The sequence below is a fragment of the Ceratina calcarata genome, unplaced genomic scaffold (genome assembly GCF_001652005.2).
Source record: "Ceratina calcarata isolate Rehan_Ccalc_2016 unplaced genomic scaffold, ASM165200v1 scaffold59, whole genome shotgun sequence".
Classification (NCBI taxonomy): domain Eukaryota; kingdom Metazoa; phylum Arthropoda; class Insecta; order Hymenoptera; family Apidae; genus Ceratina; species Ceratina calcarata.
The window spans coordinates 574095-587929 of NW_017177130.1; the positions used below are offsets into that span (position 1 = coordinate 574095).

General features: G+C 38.6%; 3 protein-coding genes across 3 annotated transcripts; 1 reads left to right on the forward strand and 2 right to left on the reverse strand.

Annotated features, from left to right (window-relative positions):
- Positions 1-8131: 8131 nt before the first annotated feature.
- LOC108629863 (mitochondrial RNA pseudouridine synthase Rpusd4) lies at positions 8132-9700 on the reverse strand. Its single transcript, XM_018032775.2, has 4 exons — positions 9306-9700; positions 8965-9142; positions 8704-8893; positions 8132-8643 (listed from the first exon to the last, which is right to left on the reverse strand). Exons 1-4 carry the CDS (start codon positions 9526-9528, stop codon positions 8152-8154), a joined length of 1083 nt encoding a protein of 360 aa, XP_017888264.1. The 5' UTR covers positions 9529-9700; the 3' UTR covers positions 8132-8151.
- A 224-nt stretch (positions 9701-9924) lies between these two features.
- On the forward strand, positions 9925-11945 carry Rpt4 (Regulatory particle triple-A ATPase 4). The gene is made up of 7 exons (XM_018032768.2): positions 9925-10070; positions 10185-10264; positions 10341-10380; positions 10660-10796; positions 10873-11245; positions 11325-11588; positions 11663-11945. Exons 1-7 carry the CDS (start codon positions 9974-9976, stop codon positions 11851-11853), a joined length of 1182 nt encoding a protein of 393 aa, XP_017888257.1. The 5' UTR covers positions 9925-9973; the 3' UTR covers positions 11854-11945.
- Positions 11811-13646, reverse strand: wuho (tRNA (guanine-N(7)-)-methyltransferase non-catalytic subunit wuho). The gene has a single exon (XM_018032769.2). The coding sequence runs from the start codon at positions 13186-13188 to the stop codon at positions 12028-12030; it is 1161 nt and encodes a 386-aa protein (XP_017888258.1). The 5' UTR covers positions 13189-13646; the 3' UTR covers positions 11811-12027.
- Positions 13647-13835: the final 189 nt, after the last annotated feature.

Genomic DNA, 13835 nt, shown 5'->3' on the forward strand with positions numbered 1-13835 from the left:
CGAAGTTCTGGATAAGTCGAATCGAAGAAGTATTACACTATGTCGAGTGTCACTCGACAGTGGAGTTGGTGGAACAAAATCAATGTCGAGTGACACTCGACATTGGAGTCGAAAGGGTTAAAAACGCATTAATACTATGATTTCTGTTTTTATCTCTCTAGGAGCATCGTTAGTATCGCGTATATGCGTTCATAGCCGAAACTGAATGGTTGCGTGAGAACACATAAATGAGTTCACAGCCCATGGTGGACGATTTTTCGGAACGCATACATGGATTCATAGCACTGAAAGGGTTAAACGCATGCAGTTTTATGCATTATATACAGCGTTTATATTTTTTAGCATATTTTATGCACTTATAAATGCATAAAATCTGTTCTCTAGGTATAACACTGTAACCATCCAATGATTGTACCGTCGATGACACGATGCCCCGAAGCTCACTTTACTTGTCCTGGTCGCATTTTTCATTTTTAACTCGGGACTTCATACATACGTGTAATTTCAACTTGACGAAATGCGTACGACTTTATACAAAATAGTTGCCCGCCTCGAACTACGTAACTACATACATTCACGTTCGATGGCGATTGATGAAACGTTCACGATATGTTTATTCATTTTTTCGTCGATAATCAGTCACTTAATATGCCGCGCGAACTCGAAATACCGATAGAATTATTGCACTCTCGAAGTCCGAATCGTCGGCCGCGCCTCGTAATATGTAAGTATGTAAGTTAAAAAAATTAAATTCTACTCCTACTTAATATTATCTATTCGCAACAATTTTGTTCACAATTAGACTTGTAAATGAAGCAACCAAATTCTACTTCTACTTGATATTTTCTATTCGCAACAAGTTCGTTCACAATCAGATCTGCAGTCACGCCGTGACTGTAATAAAACGTACTTCATTAATTCATGCGACGTTGTTGCACGACCTGCCCCTTAACGTCTCGAGGCTCGCTCGTCATCTCGAAGAAATTTATTGCAACTCGTTCCGTGTATTCTCTGCAATTGAACGATGAAACGACGACGTGACGAAATGAAATTAAATCCCCGATACCGAGTCAGACCGATCCGTTTGGTCAATTGAAATTTTGTACAGTACTCAATTTAAATCGTAGTATTTAGTACGAAACTTCGAAGGAATTATAGACTGTATATCGTGCGTAGGTATTTTGCGAAAAGGGGTCGATCGATAATGATTTCACGATCGATTTTCATTGACCGCTTCGTTCGGCTCGTAGTACACACGTACACGCGTGAAACAAGTATCCTAACTATCGCTACACGATGTCAGACGAAACTGGAAGAAAAACCGACTGGTTGCAACTCCCATTAACCTCATTGAGAGAAACTTATGATCGTCGACTAGCAGTGCTCGCCGTTGGAGCTATTATCATTTTCAGGAGCCGGCTACGCTACCGAGAAACGTTCACCGCTCGGCATTGTGCCGATACGCCAATACGTTCAACGATACTACAATTAGTAATTAGCCGGCGATCGCAGGCGCGTCGACCGCGCAAAGGACCCGTGGCGAAGCGGTGTTTCCGTCGATCCAGAAACGTGGCCTCTCCACTCTTTAATTGCCGGTTAATTATAAGATTATCGTTATCGTCGAAACGCCCAGAAGAGAGCGTCGGATCTGTCGTGAGAGATCCACGGGTGGGGAACGGAGAGAGAAAGAATACGTCTCACGCGCTATCTACGGAGCGAGAAGTGGGTCCCCTTCGTGTACCACGGTTCGTTATTTTTCTCCCCTTTTCTTTTGTCGCTGTTCCTTTTTACCGAGGCATACCCTGTTCAACGCTTTCGTCGAATTACACGCCGTGACCTATAATTTGGACACTATTTCACATGCCGTAAGCATGCAATCACGAAAAGGTGTTCCCTTTTGTAAGTGGTTCCACCTAGATGAAGAATTTATCGGCTAACAGCCCTTCCACGAGATTATAATACACGGTACATACACACGAGATCCGATCGGATCTGCGTGTAGTCCGAGGATCTCGCCGAGCGTCATAATGCACCGGAGCGACTTTCTTCCTTCGCCCGTTCCCCTTTACCTTTCTCTCTCCCTCGCCATTCCCTTTCCGTCGTGCGCACACCATCCTCGAAATACTTTTATTTTCTTTCCCTCTATTGACCTCTACCCGGGATAAAATTTCCATGATTTCACATAACACCGACGAGAAAACACTTTGTTATTCAAATATCGCGTCGAACACCTTCTGTCGAATTTAATCCGACCCTCGAACTTCCCTGTACGCGACTACACCTCTCGGAACCGATCTAGTCAATAAAAGAAGTAACGTTCCCTTTGTGGCAACGCGACGAGACAAACAAGCTGATTCCGTATACTTTTCATCGAAATTCATAAATACGAAGCATCTGTACATATCGAATATCATGAACCAACCGCGGCTGCACTCGCGTAAAAACATTCGAATTGACAATTCGCAGATGGATACAATGTTCCCCAGACCTGGCTGGACGAGTCGTTTACATAAAGCAGATACGCTCTGAAAATCTTTCGCGTTTAAGGTTCGATCTAAGGCCGGCTAATCTTGACATTCAGCAATGCGCTCTGCGTCATCGCCATTGAATTCGTCTGCATATAGGCACCTGCTTAAGTACGTATGTACAACGTGTTATAAGCTCGAAACGATCTCCTCGAACCACAAATTCATTCTCTGACGCGAGAATCGCATAAGTACATATAAGACAAATAACCCAATGTCTATTCAACTATGATTTCATTGACCATAATTTACACATCAACTGAACATAAAAAAATAAAGTTTAAGTCAAAATTTATATCTCTTCCTTTTTATTCTATGAATCACATCTTTCTTTGATACACAATCTCTTAAGAATTTATGATACAATTTTTTATGTACATAATAAAATAAAACATTTGAAGAAATAAAAACTTCGAATACAGATTTAAACTCGATGAGTGAAATGATAGTAATGTCAATAAAAATGTCATCTGCGTATTTTCTTCCCATGGTTTCCGTCGTAAAGGGAGATAAAATGACGTAAGTAATTGCGCGTATGACAGAGGGAAAGATGCATAAACGAGGAAGCAAACGACTATTCGAGCATTGTCGTTTAAGTCTACGGTATTGAACCGCGGGCAACGTAATCACTGTTATTTCATCGTGAACAGTAATGCCCCGGCTTAAAGCCGCCCTACTTATACGCATTACCCGGCCGAGAGCAACCCCGGGCAATCGTCGTTCTCGAGCGTCATTACGAAATTGCTTTGGCAAATGAAATGCGCGCGCGGTTCCGCGTCAGTACGAGCGATCATCTCAAATTGAGATTTATTGGAAAATCGAGCGTCCCGACGTATTCGTAAATAACTCCGAGAGTCTCCTGTGTCCATTTATCGTGTTGCATAAATCTCATCACGATTATTGTTTCTGCTAGTCATGTTGCCTCCTGCGCTTCTCTTTGCAACAAGTTCCAATCGGTTAAATGCTTTCCAGTTTCATGCCTCCTTAAACTTGTCCATGCTCGATGCTTCGTCGAACGAGTGTCTCTCCTTCCAATGTGCATACGGACGATAACGTATTATTGCGATTCACCGAACAAAACAGCTTTCCTGTATCTGGTTACATCGAGGAAACTCGATTGCACTCGTAGCCGGTAGCTGATCGAACATATTGACTGCTCTCTGAGCTTGTCGCGATGATGTCGAACGCGCGACAAGAGGGTAATGGTGATAGGCTATTTGACCAAGCGAGCGTTTTTTCAAGAGTTGCCATAACTCGCCTTTATGATAAACGATACACGCGTAAACATGGGCCGTCTGTCACATTTTAACTCATCAGATACGTCGCCTAGTGCCACATTTTCCATCAGCCGGGAACGACTCGTCGTCGAAAATTAATATAACAATTTCATAGGAGCTGAGTCGTTGATAGGTCCAAGAGAAAATGTAAGTATTAACGATGAATACTGGGACAAATCGAGAATTTTTTTTTAAAAAATCATCGACGAACGTAACGGTCACGGCTGTTTGGAGTACGGAGATAAAGGCAGTAGTAACAACAGCGGTGCTATCTGAACGGTGTGTCGTGCTAATTCGTTAATGAGACATCCTGGCTGGTACGCATTTTAATCAGTTTTCAGCATGCTGATAACGAGTTATTATTAAGTGGCCTTCGGGAGAATGGTCACCGTGTGGTTCATCGCACGAGTTTATCACGTTCGCTTGTCAAGGATCGCTTTAGAACGCGGCAGAAATTTGTATCAGAACGCGAAACAGTTTGAGTAAAATATTGGCTAATTAAGATTAAAAAATATTTCTTTTTTTGCAACAATAAATTTAGCTTTGATCGACGTTTGTCTGTATAAAACCATGAAATATGGTCTGCGGAGGAACGAAGCTGACGCGGTACGACGTTTCTTTGTTCAGCCCCGGAATAAGAAATAACGCGATGCGAAGACGTTCGTGATTCTCGTTTGGCTAGGGTTGAAAATGAATTTATGAGGCCGTAATCGCCTCAATTGAGATGAGCACTTGGTGTATGCCATGCGATCGACCGGGCTGGAAGCTTGCGCGCCGATACGTTGCGCTCTCTCCGCATGTTAGGAACTCCGCGGCAACGATGCGCACAGTTCATCGTAAAATTACGCGAAAATTAGCCGGTACTCCATCGATCCCGTCCCGATATTCGAGCCGATGCGGTGAGCGATCGATCGATCGGCAACGATTTGTTTGCTCGCATTTAACGCGCGACGCAGCGGCATTCCATTCATATTGAAACGTCGAGAAAACGAAAACGAACACCCATCGATTTCAGCTACTACATTGATATTATAAATAATTTACTTTGTATGAAGATCCGCATATCAAAAATTGTTTAAATTCCAATGCTTTGTCGTTGTCTTTATTTAAGGGCTCAACTTTAAATTGAACTAAACCATTATATGTGGTCTAGGCATTCAAGATGTTTTCTTCCGAATGGTAAATCCATCGACAATACAACTTTCGGTCAGTCTTACAATGAAAATTCACGACACCGTGTGCGTGAAAACCAGCGCGTTTGTCAAAGAGCTTAGCACCTCGTACTTTATTACGGACGTAGTCGATGGGTCCCATTGAATAGTTCTCGTCGACGATCAGAGGGATCACGGATTCAGAAAATATTTGTGCTTTCAATGGAACACGCATTCTATGCAATGAAGGCATTCCTCCTTTTTCCTCGTTGCTCCAGAAAATAAATCGATACAACGTCTCGTGTAAAGGACAGGTTTTTCCAAAACTCGCATAGAGACGACGACAACAATGAAGACGACGCACGGTGCGACCTAAACGCGAACAGACCGGATGTTGCGTCATAGTGGAACGGGGGCATTTAAGAATTTTTCAAACCGTTGGGCGTGGGTCGTTCTTGATGAAATTGTAGGTTCGCCCGTTCAGTGATTCTCGTAACGGTTTAATCTGTATGAGTTGCTGTTCCTCTTCCGTTAAGGAAAAGTGAAAAACGAAGAACAATGCGAATCATTAACCATGTTGGCTCCAGCGCGGATGAGCATGGATTAAATCGGATGTTGCGAATAGATTTTTTGGCCGGATCGACATTGCAACGGTTTCTCAAGTAATTGACGCGCGTATTTACGTTCTCTTGTGCAAGTGAGATCACGTCGTAATCATGGGACAGCGTTCGGAGGAACAATTTGATTGACTAGTCAATGGAAAGGGACACTTGTTTATGCAAAAGGAAGCTACGTCCCGCGAAAAGATCCACGCCGAGAAGAATAAAATATCTACGGCGCGCGGCATGCTCGCAATGAATCGATGGATGATTGAACGCAATTCTATAGGATGGGAGTGGCCAGTGAAACTCTTTCTGAACGGAAAAGGCGCATCCTGTGCCCTGACAACTGACAGTTGACAATGTACTGGATCCACGGGTATGATTGCCCGCACCTACGCATTTTTCGGCGATCACGAAGTCGTTCACGAGATTTTCGGGCGCCCGGCGAAATTTAATAAAACTATTGATACTTCTTGCTCATCAGACTATAAATAATTATAGGAAATTCCTATGTCCTATCATGGACTTTGTATAGCTTTGGAATAATACATCAGCCATATTTCTCTCTACAAAATATGTCATTATCTTATATTTTTGCTATCTTTGCAGAAAACACGAGAATTCTCGTGATCCGATCAATGTCTTAATATTCCTCGTTAAGGATTCCTGAAAATTAGACTTAAGACTAGGATTTACGAGGAGTGAGAGGAAAGAGAGAAGAGTGAGTGTCTTCAGAGGATTAGGACGTGTGCTTCGTGTTGAGGCAGCTAACTGAAATAAATTAGAGAAAGATCATTTGTATAGTGATAGTTTCTATTAAATATAATATTCTACTCAATTCAAAGATATTTTATTAGTTTAAATTGATTTGTTGACGAACGAGCTCCGGCAATCTGCCCTATCTTATTCCTAACACCATTGAAACGTTAACATCCTCTTTTCTTTATCTCGATTTCAGTTTTGATCGTAAAATACTCTAAAAACTTGTCGATCAAATTCATAATCTTTTACATACGGGATCGCGAGGAGAGTAAACACCGTGGGGTGCATTCAACCAAGGAAAGGAATAAGGTGACATGCAGAAAAGAAAGGAATAGTTCTGAATCGCGTATTAGACTCGAAGGGTGTAAATCAAGCGTCTGTGACGTGATAGAGATAAATTGATACTCGATAGTCATGATATTCGTCGGTGCACGAGGCACGATTAGAAACATTTTGTTCACGACGTCTCACGCTGATAATCCTATTTGGTCACCTTCGCGATCACAATAGCGATGCTAATAGCGATATTGATACCTATACATAGGCGACTCTGTGATACCTATTGTATGCGAGCAAGATGGCTCAACAAAATATTTAAGTATTTTAAGCCTCTTTATCACAGGCGTCAACGTTATCAAGTATGTATTTTACAGTTACATACTAATTCTATCTTTTACATATATGTAGTTATTGTTTTCAATTACGTAAACTAAATATAATGATAAAAATATGTAATGACAGTCGTTCACCCTAAAAAAATTATTGTGATTGCGATCGGGATGAGAAACCGTGGACGTGGAGGATGTAGCATGAGTGATCTCATAATAAATTCGCCATATTATTAATTGTACGCGGGCTCTAATTTAAAAGGTCTTATAGGTCGGTATTTAGAGTCGTTACTTATATTTAAGATCGCCTTAAGCATTTGCTTAAGTCCCTGTTTCCTGTACAAGACAGGGACTGGAAATATGGGATAAACAGGGATGGGAAATGCTTAAGACGATCTTAAATATAAATAACGACTCTGAACTGAATACCGGCTATAGACTATAAGATCTTTGGTTAAACAGGCTCAATTCTCAGACTGCGATATATAAAAAAGTTACGTAACTACGTTACTCATTCATATTGACTCTCTTTCATTATAAATATTTTTAAATATAGAGACGAAGTCTCATTCAATTAACCCGCCATGTTGTTGGTTGGGCGATTTTGTCATGCGCAAGAGCCAAGTATTAGCACACTTTTTGACAGAGTGAGTGTTCCTTCTTATACTGTGCCATGGATCTGAAGTATTATTGTTATTGACCGTGTTATTAGGTTATATAATAAAACTACATTGTTGTTCAATATATTCGTGCTATTAACGAATTACAAACTTTGTCGGAAATGATAGGTACATTGGTCTCCAGTACATATCAAGCCGTTCCGTATGTTATCTGTTTACGAATACAATTAAAATAATATTCTGCTATATTAAGTACTTCAATAGGTTATGTCAAACATGCTTTTGGGATGTTGCCGCATCCCTCGATTTCGTTTTACAGCCGGCTTGCATCATTGGGACAAACCTGTTTATCAATCTTTAACTCGTCAATGATAAGCAATCCATGGAGCCTTAATTTGAGCAGAAATATTATGAGATATCATTTCCCACGTCCTAATGAACGTCGCCGCATTAAACGTCACGGCTGGTTTGCAAGAATGTCGACGCCCAATGGAAGAAAAGTTTTAATGAGAAGAATATTGAAAGGCAGATACGTACTTAGTCATTAAATGTTGTATGTTGGGTAATTAATAAATGATAAAACTGATCCTTTTTTATGCGTATATATTATTCTACAGAAGAAATATTATTTTGCATGAAGTATTTAAACTCAAGTTGCCTACATGTCCATTCGAAATATGGCATTAAAGGTGCTTCTATCGTTAATGTTTCCCCAAAGAATTCAGGTAGAACTACCGACCTTAGATGAATATGTACAGGAATTATAGTCTGGTTGCTAGGCCTTACATTTAACAGTTTGAGTAGCCTCGTATCCAATTTCGGTGGTGCAGGGTGGACGAGAAACGGATCAATTTTTACATAGGTATCCCCGACTTTCTGTATTCGCGACGCACAGGATGAATTGTCTCCGAGAATTGGACTATACAGAAACGTGGATGCAAACAATCTGAGCGTGTGCCTCCTTTCAGTAGACGATTTTATTTGAACCAAAGACGACAAATTGAGAGTGGAATTAGATAACGTCTGAAATTCTGTTTTCACCAGTTTTATTTTACCTAATTTATGCTCACGATTAGTCCACGATTCTGTCAAGACTGTCTAAAAAGTTTTTGAAAAAGAATTAATTATCCGAATAAAAGAATCGATCGATCGACTTACTTTTTTATCTTTAAATTGCGGATTTGATACTAATTTCATTGCCAAGCGGTACTGCCCTTTCAATTGTCTTGGCACTCCAACTGTAATTACCCAATATGTTTTAGCAAAGTAATTGGAACGAATGATTGCAACTTCAATGGCATGTTGAACACGTGCGTCTACTGCTAAAAGTGTGATACCGCTCATGTACCTAATTTAAACAGTTTCTGATATTATAAAGAACATTTTAAATAAGTATATCGGTAGAAGATTCGTATTTACATTTCAGGAGATCTAACTATACTTAAATTCGAATAATTTAATTGGTCAGCAATATATGGCAAAGCATCACTTAGTGTATAATCCACACCGTTTGGTACTCTGTTTCCAGAACTTTTATCAGACATTTCTGGTGCTCTAGGTCTTATTCCATAAGGTTTATTTAATGCTACTAATCCATCTATAAAATGAAGCAAACAGATTTAGCAGTTTAGTTTAACGGATATAAAATTTATATTTTTTATACATAAAACGGGATGATTACATAGAAAAGGTTTATCATAAACGTTACTTCAAGAAGCTTTTGCACTGATCGAATATAATAATGACTAACATGTCATCACCTTTATTGTAAATGACATTCTTCAGAAGATCTTCAGAAAATCCCATTAATGATTTCCACGGATGAATCTGTTTATACGGATGAATCTGTTTATACGGATGAATCTTTTGCTCAGTCCTTTCTTGCTGAACATTACCCATGTAATTTCGTTTAAGTACTTTTATGCACGGAATAGTTATACACACACGTTTAAAAGCACAAAATTTAGGTGTCAAAGTTGCCATTTATGAAATATAAGTGCCTATAAAAGTTTCCAAGTTTAATATTTACTAATACAGCTTTCAATTAACAACTTTTCAAAAATACTGTATTGCATGTATACATTATGTACATATAAAGTGCAGGTTATGCGGGACATGTGTTCATTACGACATTTAAAATAAAGGCAAATCCTCAATTGTAATGTGAATAAATAAATCTTCCCTTATTTATTGCATTTATTTCATTATTTCTTTTTTTAATTTTATGTACATATACGTATTTTCTTTCTCTCCCCTTCCGTTTTTGAAAGTTCACCCGCTCGCCAGCTCGCCAGTGAGTCCATGTCCATGCAGTCCATGCACCGTGCTTCCTTCAGGTTTCAGGTTTCAGGTCCACGACAAGAATTGTATATATATGTGGTATTCATAAGAACGAAACTTGAGACAGTTAGACAGCAGAAAAGCAAAAATGGCAACTACCGTAGACTCGGTTAGGGAAAAAGCCCTTCAAGATTATCGAAAAAAGCTCATAGAGCACAAAGAAGTCGAATCACGTTTAAAGGAAAGTAAGTGACCCATACGATGTATATTAATTTCGCGTGCTCTGCTTGTACAATCTCAACTAATCTACCTAACCTCGCTTTCTTATACCTACAAAAGGCAATTGTTCATTCTTTTAGTGAGAGAGCATCTGAAGGACTTAACGAAACAATATGATAAATCTGAAAGTGACTTAAAAGCCTTACAAAGCGTTGGACAGGTATGTCACAACTTTCGTTTCCAATGTGCTGTTTCATCACAGCCTTGTACTAATATAAATAATACTTTTATTTCAGATCGTTGGAGAAGTATTAAAACAACTTACAGAAGAAAAATGTAAGTTTAAGAATTAAAGTATACAATCTTTAAAGTAGTGCATGCTTAAATATCCTTTATTATCTGTATCAATTCTAACAAAATCCTTAGAGCGAGTTGCAAGTGTATATGAAACTTAGTATTGAGAATACTTACAGACATCCTATCTCCTTTACCCCATCAAATTCTCATAAGTAATCTGCACCCTTAAGCATGTGCATTCCATCTCGATATGCACTATTGCAATTCCTTTACTTATACATGTAATAAATATACAAATAGAGATTTTCCCATTTACAGTTATAGTAAAAGCAACGAATGGTCCACGTTATGTTGTTGGCTGTCGACGTCAACTTGATAAAAATAAGCTGAAATCTGGAACGCGAGTAGCTCTCGATATGACTACTCTTACTATAATGCGTTATTTACCGCGTGAGGTAAAATTCATATCAGTGGAAATCAGTATTATATTTTAGCAAAATATTACGTAAATTCTTATTAAATTATATTTAGGTCGATCCACTGGTTTATAACATGTCACATGAAAACCCTGGTGACGTCACTTACGGCGCGATTGGTGGTTTGAGTGAACAGATACGTGAGTTAAGAGAAGTTATAGAACTGCCGTTATTAAGCCCTGAATTGTTCCAACGAGTGGGAATAACGCCTCCAAAGGGATGTCTTTTATACGGCCCGCCAGGAACTGGGAAAACGTTGTTGGCTAGGGCAGTTGCTAGCCAGTTAGATGCGAACTTCCTAAAAGTTGTGTCGAGTGCTATCGTTGACAAATATATTGGTGAATCGGCAAGATTAATTAGAGAAATGTTCAATTATGCGCGAGATCATCAGCCTTGTATCATATTTATGGATGAGATCGATGCTATTGGTACGAAGAAAATCATGACAGGAAATAGAAAGCGAAGATATAGAACGGAGTGTATTCTGAATCTTACATTTTTATACAGGTGGACGTAGATTTTCGGAAGGTACAAGTGCCGATCGAGAAATTCAAAGGACATTAATGGAATTATTGAATCAAATGGATGGCTTCGATTCATTGGGTCAAGTTAAAATGATAATGGCCACGAACAGACCAGACACATTAGATCCAGCCTTGTTACGGCCGGGTAGACTGGACAGAAAAATTGAAATTCCGCTGCCTAATGAGCAAGCGCGTTTAGAAATTTTAAAAATCCATGCTGCCCCTGTATCTAAACATGGAGAGATCGGTATGTTTCATTACTATTATATCTACTGTCTATTTTAATTTCATACGATTTCTAATGTTTTCAATTAAATTTAGATTATGAAGCAGTGGTTAAACTTTCTGATGGATTCAACGGTGCCGACTTAAGGAACGTTTGTACCGAAGCAGGATTGTTTGCAATAAGATTAGAAAGGGAATATGTGATACAGGAAGATTTTATGAAAGCAGTGAGAAAAGTCTCTGATAATAAGAAACTTGAATCCAAGTTAGATTACAAGCCCGTTTAATTAACATGCGTACATTGATTATATCGAATTTTAAATTCAGTTCATTCGCTAAACAGTGTATGGGTTAATAAAACCAATGTATTGTACTGTAATGCTATTTGTATTTTATAACAAAAAAACACACATGAAACTTCTATTAAAAAGAAAAATTCGTTTCTAATCAATATTCTCTCCTCATCCATCGACTATGCTCGTAAGACGGGTTTTTTTACGTTGCAGATATTCTTGAACATTGTCGTATTTCCTCTTGTACAAAATTGAAAATAAATTTTGTTGAGTAATATCTTTTTTCAGTATCTTCCAGTAATCGTTTAATTTACGTATTTTATTTGTTTCGTCGCATAACACAAATCTATCGTCTTTAAATTCGTACACTTTAAATCCGAGATCATTTAATAACCACATATTATTTTTGTAAAGATGATATTCTATTGGTTCATACTCCATAATTATGGATTGTACGTATGCTGCCAATACATTCAAATTGGACATACTACTAATTTTGTATACTAATAATAAAGAACTATTATAAAAGCTTATTACAGCTAAAGACGAAGATGCGTCGAACAACGAGAGCCTTAAGTACTTCACAGGCAGCTCTTGGACAGATTCGTCTAAGTTGCAGTCACGAAGTTGTTCGTTGAACCTCTCGATATCATTCGTGGGTATTTTATCATGAAAATCAATGCATAATAATTCTTTACCAACCCTGTAATCCCATAGTATGAACACACCATCTCCTCCACAAGACATCAGCACACTTTTGTCGTGAGGTAGTTCGACAACATTGGTTACGAATTTTTTATGTCCTAAGCAATAAGACACGATGTTATACGAATTTGGGAACATGGATACTCTGATTTTCTCATCTCTGTCCGTTGTAATAATGTATTCTTGATCTTTCGTAACTAACACGTCCAGTATCATAGACAAATGTCCTAAGAGTAGGGATCCGTTATCCGACTGTTTTCCAGAAAAAATATAAACGTCTCCCGTTTTGTCTGCCACAACAATGTCATTGTTTGACGTGAATTTCACTTTGCTAGCCGCTCGAGGCAGTGTTTTATTTAGTAACAGATTCTGATTCTTTCGTTCGTACAGACATAACTGTTTACGATTTGTGCATATCAAGAAATATCTACCGTCGTTCGAAAACGTCACATTCGTGATCGTATGAAAAGTCTCAATGTTTATATTATTGTGCAAATCAACTTTCTTGTCACTTTCCAGTTCGGGCAAATTAATTATTTTTTCCCTTTCATTGTCGATATTGTATATTATAATTTGTTCATTATTGCATAAAATAACATCCGATTCGCATATAGAAAAACTCATAATTGATGAACGAATCTTCGTCAGAAATGTTTATATAAATGCAGTTGTATTGTATACCTATAACTGCGTGCCACTGCGTGCACCATTGAGCTCGACCTAATTGAGCTCTATACCTAACCTATCTAACTGGACCCTGGAGTGCGAACCTAAGAACAAGTAGCACCAAGTAGACCTGAGTGAGAGGGAAAGCTATGGCACTACAGCTACAGCCTACAGCTCCAGTGAATGAGTGAATGCGTCCTTCTTTTACGTCTTCTACGTCCTTTTTCTTCTACTTCCGCGTCTACCATCCCTCTTTTACTAATTTTCACCCAGCAGGTGCTGCCGCCCATACAGAATTAATTCCACCGGTTCCACCGTCTTCCGGTGTTAGATGGGACTGCAACGTCAATTTGCTTTTTGATTAATAATCAATATTCATTGAACGAGGCTACGAAATGAAATCATCATCGGATAAGTTAACAATCATCTACGATTTAATAAGAAATACGAAATATGACTTACGATGTGTATGGCTATTATGTATCTGCAACTTGTAATAAACTAATCTTAACTTCGAAATAGAAATCAAAGGAATAGTTCATATAAATTATTTCACTTTTATTTATTTATTACACGGGTTTATACATGGAAATATATAACGAATA

Coding starts and splice junctions, on each gene's coding strand:
- LOC108629863 (XM_018032775.2), bottom strand. CDS start 9,528: ATGGCAACTTTGACACCTAAATTTTGTGCTTTTAAACGTGTGTGTATA. Junction 9,143..9,305: donor GAATGTCATTTACAATAAAG/GTGATGACATGT, acceptor TTCATTTTATAG/ATGGATTAGTAGCATTAAAT. Junction 8,894..8,964: donor ATAGTTAGATCTCCTGAAAT/GTAAATACGAAT, acceptor TGTTTAAATTAG/GTACATGAGCGGTATCACAC.
- Rpt4 (XM_018032768.2), top strand. CDS start 9,974: ATGGCAACTACCGTAGACTCGGTTAGGGAAAAAGCCCTTCAAGATTAT. Junction 10,797..10,872: donor TGCGTTATTTACCGCGTGAG/GTAAAATTCATA, acceptor AATTATATTTAG/GTCGATCCACTGGTTTATAA. Junction 11,246..11,324: donor GGATGAGATCGATGCTATTG/GTACGAAGAAAA, acceptor ATTTTTATACAG/GTGGACGTAGATTTTCGGAA.
- wuho (XM_018032769.2), bottom strand. CDS start 13,188: ATGAGTTTTTCTATATGCGAATCGGATGTTATTTTATGCAATAATGAA.